Genomic DNA, 6813 nt, shown 5'->3' with positions numbered 1-6813 from the left:
TAGCGCCCCCTAAAGAGATGCCCCGGCGGCCACATTTACCTACATGTACGAAATTTGGTGGACACGTGTCACACCTAAATGTACAAAAAAGTTACATCGCACCATTACGTCAACTCAACAGGAAGTCCGCCATTTTGAATTTAGTCGCCATTTTTGGCGATTCACACATGTTGTACTTTAACGAACAGATTTTGTCGGACCGACTTGAAATTTATTCTGTGTACTCTTAACATGTTTGGAATTAAAAGTTATCAAAAGAATTTGTTTTCATTGAGCGCTGTGCCCGTGGCGTGGCAGCCAAAAAGTGACCCAAAGTCATCCAAATTATGCAAAAAAAGTCATAATACAGCACGTCGTCTGAAATATGAAAAAAAGTCATACAATTGTATGTCCTCAAAAGCACCAAAGAAAGTCACAGTATCACAGCTGTCGTGGTTAGTGCTGTTGCCTTTCATTGAGAAGGTCAATGGTTTGATTCCGTCTGGAGACATGCTTGTCAATTCAAAAGGAAGTCATACAGTCACACTATAGCATGTTGTTCAAATTATGAAAGAAAAGTCATAGTATAGCATTTTAAAAGGGAAATTTTCCTTTTTGGAAATTTTGAAACGTAATGTGGAAAAAACGTCATGCCCTGGGTATGTTGTCTGAAATGTGGGGGGGGGGGAAGTCACACTATAGCATGTCGTCCAAAATATGACAACAAAAAAAAAATCTAAAAGTCTTCCAGTAAAGAATATTTAATTTAATTTAATTAAAAACATAAAGGGCCAGTCCCAATGCAAGCTGTTTTTTTTTATTTTGTAATATCCGTTATGCCTTCAGCATGATTGCTACGGTGATAAAGGACGTGGCTCCGACTTGATTGTGTGTTTTTGGTGCCCCCATGTGGAGAGGAGAATACATGCCATCCTCGCGCGCTACTCTCGCGGTATTCAGGCGCCTAGCAACCACACAAGCTTGCATTTTCCCGTTGACCAATTGGGAGGTACCGTGCGGAGCGTGCAGGCCAATCAACATCGAGGATTTCGGCACCAGTTTAAACAGAGTGAAGCGCTTCCTGTTTGCTCCAGACGAGTGAACGACCGAGCAAAGGAAACGAAACCCAAATATTTGGTCCATTTAAAGATCTTCTCCGGCAGCAAAGCTTCACCAGCAGATCAGTAAGTTGAAGGACTGCTGGGAAGCAGCTGGTTAAACTGCAGCTGAATCTATCGTTACGTTACGTTACGTTACGTTACGTTACGTTTCTACCGTTAGAAGCACGAGATGCCGTCCCGTGTTGAGGACTACGAGGTGTTGCACACTATCGGTTCCGGCTCTTACGGAAGATGCCAGAAAATAAGACGAAAAACGGACGTGAAAGTGAGTAACCCTTTAATGTCTGTAAACCACAGCTACCTGTGCGTGACGTCAACCTGTGCGTGACGTCAACCTGTGCGTGACGTCAACCTGTGCGTGACGTCAACCTGTGCGTGACGTCAACCTGTCCGGGGATCCGCGCGACGCCTTCAACGATAATGCTCAACTGACCTCGATGCTCGTTTCGATATTAAAAGGGTTATTAAAAGGGTTATTAAAAGGGTTCGGGTTATTAAAAGGGTTATTAAAAGGGTTATTAAAAGGGTTCGGGTTATTAAAAGGGTTATTAAAAGGGTTATTAAAAGGTTTATTAAAAGGGTTCGGGTTATTAAAAGGGTTATTAAAAGGTTTATTAAAAGGGTTCGGGTTATTAAAAGGGTTATTAAAAGGGTTCGGGTTATTAAAAGGTTTATTAAAAGGGTTATTAAAAGGGTTATTAAAAGGGTTATTAAAAGGGTTCGGGTTATTAAAAGGGTTATTAAAAGGGTTCGGGTTATTAAAAGGGTTATTAAAAGGGTTATTAAAAGGGTTATTAAAAGGGTTCGGGTTATTAAAAGGGTTATTAAAAGGGTTATTAAAAGGTTTATTAAAAGGGTTCGGGTTATTAAAAGGGTTATTAAAAGGGTTCGGGTTATTAAAAGGGTTATTAAAAGGGTTCGGGTTATTAAAAGGGTTATTAAAAGGGTTCGGGTTATTAAAAGGGTTATTAAAAGGGTTATTAAAAGGGTTCGGGTTATTAAAAGGGTTATTAAAAGGGTTATTAAAAGGGTTCGGGTTATTAAAAGGGTTATTAAAAGGGTTATTAAAAGGGTTCGGGTTATTAAAAGGGTTATTAAAAGGGTTCGGGTTATTAAAAGGTTTATTAAAAGGGTTATTAAAAGGGTTCGGGTTATTAAAAGGGTTATTAAAAGGGTTCGGGTTATTAAAAGGGTTATTAAAAGGTTTATTAAAAGGGTTATTAAAAGGGTTCGGGTTATTAAAAGGGTTATTAAAAGGGTTCGGGTTATTAAAAGGGTTATTAAAAGGGTTCGGGTTATTAAAAGGTTTATTAAAAGGGTTATTAAAAGGGTTCGGGTTATTAAAAGGTTTATTAAAAGGGTTATTAAAAGGTTTATTAAAAGGGTTATTAAAAGGGTTATTAAAAGGGTTATTAAAAGGTTTATTAAAAGGGTTATTAAAAGGGTTATTAAAAGGGTTATTAAAAGGGTTATTAAAAGGTTTATTAAAAGGGTTATTAAAAGGGTTATTAAAAGGGTTATTAAAAGGTTTATTAAAAGGGTTATTAAAAGGGTTATTAAAAGGGTTATTAAAAGGTTTATTAAAAGGGTTATTAAAAGGGTTCGGGTTATTAAAACGTGTTGCAGAAAACAAACTCCCTGAAACTGAAACATTCATAATGAAATCAGCCATCTTTGATGTTCTTGTTCCAGCTGTTCTCCTGGAACATGGCAGAAGGTCTTCCATGTTTTTATTTGACAACCAGAACAACAGAACAAACAACAGCTCGCTTTATCTCTTAAGTATTCATATATTGTGATATTTTAAGGTATTTTAAAGGCATTCATACCTTTTAAGAGTGGCGAGATGACATACAGATAAAGGAAGCAGCATTAAAACAGGTCCATGGAAAAAAAGAAGTGCAGCCAACGGTCGAAGCCTTAAAGATGCATTTTATAGTGAATTAAAAATGACAAAATAATTCCTACATGTACCTTTAACTCCCTGTAAGTTAGCAGGGTGACGTCAGTTTAAAATGTAATTACTAGAACTTCAGAAGATCTTTCATGGCCTTGATAATACTAGTTTGATCCAAAAGGTCCACAGCTTTTTGTGGATAGTTTCCAGTGTCTGATATGATATGACCACCTCGATGTTTATTATTATTATTTGTTTCTTTGTTCTTTGATTTTTAAGCGCCATCCTCCTGGTTAATCAAAGCACTTCTGTTCTGTAGATCCTGGTGTGGAAGGAGCTGGACTATGGCACCATGGCAGAGAGCGAGAAGCAGATGCTGGTGTCGGAGGTGAACCTCCTGAGGGAGCTCAAGCACCCAAACATCGTGAGGTACTACGACCGCATCATCGACCGGACCAACAGCACGCTGTACATCGTCATGGAGTACTGCGAAGGCGGAGACCTGTCCAGCCTCATCAGCCGGTGCATCAAGGAAAGGTGAGTTTACCTTCCTCAGTGTCCCCTTCAGTCCACATGTATGTCTCCTGACAGCATCTGTGTGTGTGTGTGTGTGTGTGTGTGTGTGTGTGTGTGTGTGTGCGTGCGTGCGTGCGTGCGTGTGTGTGTGTGTGTGTGTGTGTGTGTGTGTGTGTGTGTGTGTGTGTGTGTGTGTTTTCCCCTGTGGCAGGCGTTATCTGGAGGAGCAGTTCATCCTGCGAGTCATGACGCAGCTCACATTAGCCCTGAAGGAGTGCCACCGGCGGAGCGACAGCAGAGCCACGGTTCTTCATCGAGACCTGAAACCAGCCAACATCTTCCTCGACATCAGACAGAACGTCAAGCTCGGTGACTTCGGCCTGGCGAGGATCCTGAACCACGACACCAGCTTTGCAAAAACGTTTGTCGGGACACCGTACTACATGTCTCCAGTGAGTGGTTCGATTCTGCTGAGGGTTTTTACTCTCTCTACCTCAGTTTTAATGCTACTCATGTGAACGCTTTGTTTTTCTTTTCAAACGTGAAGCCATTTTTAGTGTTGGGATTTAAAAAGCTTTTAGTTTAATAAGCCATATTTCCCACTATTCATCAACTATCTGTTTTGATCTTTCAGGAACAAATAAACAGGATGTCATACAACGAGAAGTCAGATATTTGGTCGCTGGGATGTTTGCTGTATGAACTTTGTGCATTATCGTAAGTTTTCCAGACGTTTTGCTTGAAGCTGATTTCTCCGTTAATCTGCAGATGTGACAGTTTTTCCTGGATTCTTTCTTTTTCAGGCCGCCGTTCACCGCTTACAACCAAAAAGAGCTGGCAGAGAGGATCAGAGAGGGGAAGTTCAGAAGAATCCCGTACCGGTACTCTGAGGACTTGAACACCTTACTCGGCAAAATGCTCAACTTGAAGGTTCGAAATGAATTACTTAACAATGCCGTAATATTGTTTAAGACAGTCATTGGCTTTGTCAGGCACTGCACCGGTGACATCAGCTCCCCAGCTTGTGTTTTGATGTCGTCGGGGTGAATTAACTGGTCGTCTCTGTTGCCAGGACTACCTGAGGCCTTCCGTTGAGTCTATTCTCCAGAGCAGCCTGTTGAGCGACGCAGTTGCCGAGGAGCAGAAGAGGGTGCAGGCGAGGCCCCGGAGGAGGTCAGCGGACCCTGACGGTCTCCTCCACAAACCGGCCGAACCAGCGTCGGCCTCTGCCACGGAGCTCCGACTCCGGGAACAGGCTCTGCGGGACAGAGAGCAGGCTCTGAAGGAACGTGAGGAGCGGCTGGAGAGTAAGACTTTGATTTTTCAGCCCCGAAGCTCAATTCCATGTCTGTCAGAGTCGGGGAGACACTATGACCCTCGCTGACCTGCAGCTGGGTTACTGCATTTCACAAAATGTATAAACTTATTCAAAGCTGTTTATCATTAAAAAAAAACAAAAAAAAACCTGGAATAGCTGTGGATTCTGGTGAAATATTTTGTGCATAATTGTATTTGCTATTAACATTATTCCGTTGATATCTGACTAAAGTGCTTGGAGGATCTGACTGAAGTATCTTCTTGGACAAAATCCAGGAAATGTATTTTCTGTATGGGGTTATTAGGCATTTTTGGCATTATTTAAATTCCATGGATTTAAGATTAGTAGCAGCATAAACCCAAATTAACATCCAATTGTACGTATGTCGTGGAATAAACTAAAAAACATGAGTTACATTTCACTTGGAGGGTGGCAATGCAGTCAAAGAAACATGCTAAAGATTGAACAGGTTTAATCACGTTGGCTGTAACAGAAGTGTTGCAACCAAATGTTGACCCACTTCTGGCTGACAGTCGAGATTACATGGTACAACCTAGATGTGTGTGTGTGTGTGTGTGTGTGTGTGTGTGTGTGTGTGTGTGTGTGTGTGTGTGTGTGTGTGTGTGTGTGTGTGTGTGTGTGTGTGTGTGTGTGTGTGTGTGTGTGTGTGTGTGTGTGTGTGTGTGTGTGTGTGTCTAAGTGACATTAATTCCAAAACTAAAATGTTTTCTTTTTTTTGGTCTTTTAATGGCAGAAAGGGAGCAGGAGCTGTGTGTTCGTGAGCGACTGTCACAGGAGAAACTCTCACGGTAAACTTTTTAAAGAAGCGATATTATTTGACCTATTTAGCACCTTCTTCGATATTATGTGCGTCGGTCCTTCCAGCTGATTGGTGTTCATTGTACTCTGCTGTTTCAGAGCAGAGACTTTACTGACAAACTACAGCCGCCTGCAGCGTCAGAGGGACCTGCAACCGCTCTATGGCAAAAACATAGGTATGGAAACCCAGCAAGGACCTCTGGACTTACTGAACCGAGACAACAACTGAGCACTGTTTTTATGTCTTAATGCATCTGTCTGAAATCAAGTATATCTATTACTATTTATATCATGTAAATAAAGTTTTTATACAACAATAAGGCATCTATTAAATAAAATCTGCATTTTAAAGGCTCATACGACACACCTGACAGCCTGAAATCTACCTGTCGTTTTGGATTACAAAGCCTTTACTTTAATCGGTTACTTGACTCCTTGCTGTTTGACTAGATGTGGAGAACCTGTCGCCTGGCAAGAAGAAAGTCCACTTTGCCGCTGAGAGCAAAGAGAACCGGCGGCCTGACAGTCGTCAGAGCGCGACGTCCCAGGAGCTGATGCTGAGGAGGCTGCAGGCAGCCAACCTGCGCGCTCAAACGCTGAACGAAGTGGAGAAGATCTGTCAGTTCAAGAGCAGGCAGATCCTTGGAATCCGCTGATCATACAGGAATCTGTGTGATTTATGATTGAAAGCTTCTGAAGGCTTCATAACAACTGGATGTAAAATAAGATTTATTTATATGATAACTAAGTAGCTTGAGTGAAGTCGGATGACTCATTCCAGTGTCCTGTCATGTGTATGTTATTATAAGCTCCAGTGTCACAATTGTATTTAGTTTGACAGTCTGACGTGTGTTTGTGTTGATGTTACCGGCAGCTTTTGATAGTCAGTGCACTGTTTGTTCTTGCAATATTTATGAAAGTCAGTTTCTTTCAGAAATTGTATGTTAATAGTCATAAAAGGGCAGATTTCTTGATGACTTATATCTATAAGAAGTGATAGTAGCACATATGAAGAATAACTTCAGAACCTGTGATGGCAATGAACATGTAAACTATGCAAATGATTAATTTGATGTATTTGACTTTAATAGATTCCAAATTTAAAGTAGTAATAAATCAATATTAAAACAAGATATATACATTTTATGAGTCTGTTAACTTTA

The 6813-nt window shown here is 40.8% G+C and overlaps 1 protein-coding gene across 1 annotated transcript; it reads left to right on the top strand.

The window, feature by feature from the left end:
* Positions 1-1169: 1169 nt before the first annotated feature.
* Positions 1170-6777, top strand: nek2 (NIMA-related kinase 2). Its single transcript, XM_069717113.1, has 9 exons — positions 1170-1365; positions 3317-3534; positions 3725-3965; positions 4148-4230; positions 4317-4443; positions 4586-4820; positions 5586-5640; positions 5750-5826; positions 6101-6777. Exons 1-9 carry the CDS (start codon positions 1270-1272, stop codon positions 6304-6306), a joined length of 1338 nt encoding a protein of 445 aa, XP_069573214.1. The 5' UTR covers positions 1170-1269; the 3' UTR covers positions 6307-6777.
* Positions 6778-6813: the final 36 nt, after the last annotated feature.

This window comes from Brachyistius frenatus, unplaced genomic scaffold, assembly GCF_029030835.1.
Source record: "Brachyistius frenatus isolate BFR_SWC_R1_liver_20210118 unplaced genomic scaffold, ASM2903083v1 Contig_169, whole genome shotgun sequence".
In the NCBI taxonomy this organism is placed as follows: Eukaryota; Metazoa; Chordata; class Actinopteri; family Embiotocidae; genus Brachyistius; species Brachyistius frenatus.
The sequence above is the reverse complement of the archived record's forward strand: the minus strand, read 5'-3'. Positions and strand labels throughout refer to the sequence as shown.

Bases quoted from the DNA above. Each gene is read 5' to 3' on its own strand.
- nek2 (XM_069717113.1), top strand. From the start codon at position 1,270: ATGCCGTCCCGTGTTGAGGACTACGAGGTGTTGCACACTATCGGTTCC. The intron at 4,231-4,316 runs GTAAGTTTTCCA...TTTCTTTTTCAG, and splicing joins TATGAACTTTGTGCATTATC to GCCGCCGTTCACCGCTTACA. The intron at 5,827-6,100 runs GTATGGAAACCC...CTGTTTGACTAG, and splicing joins GCTCTATGGCAAAAACATAG to ATGTGGAGAACCTGTCGCCT.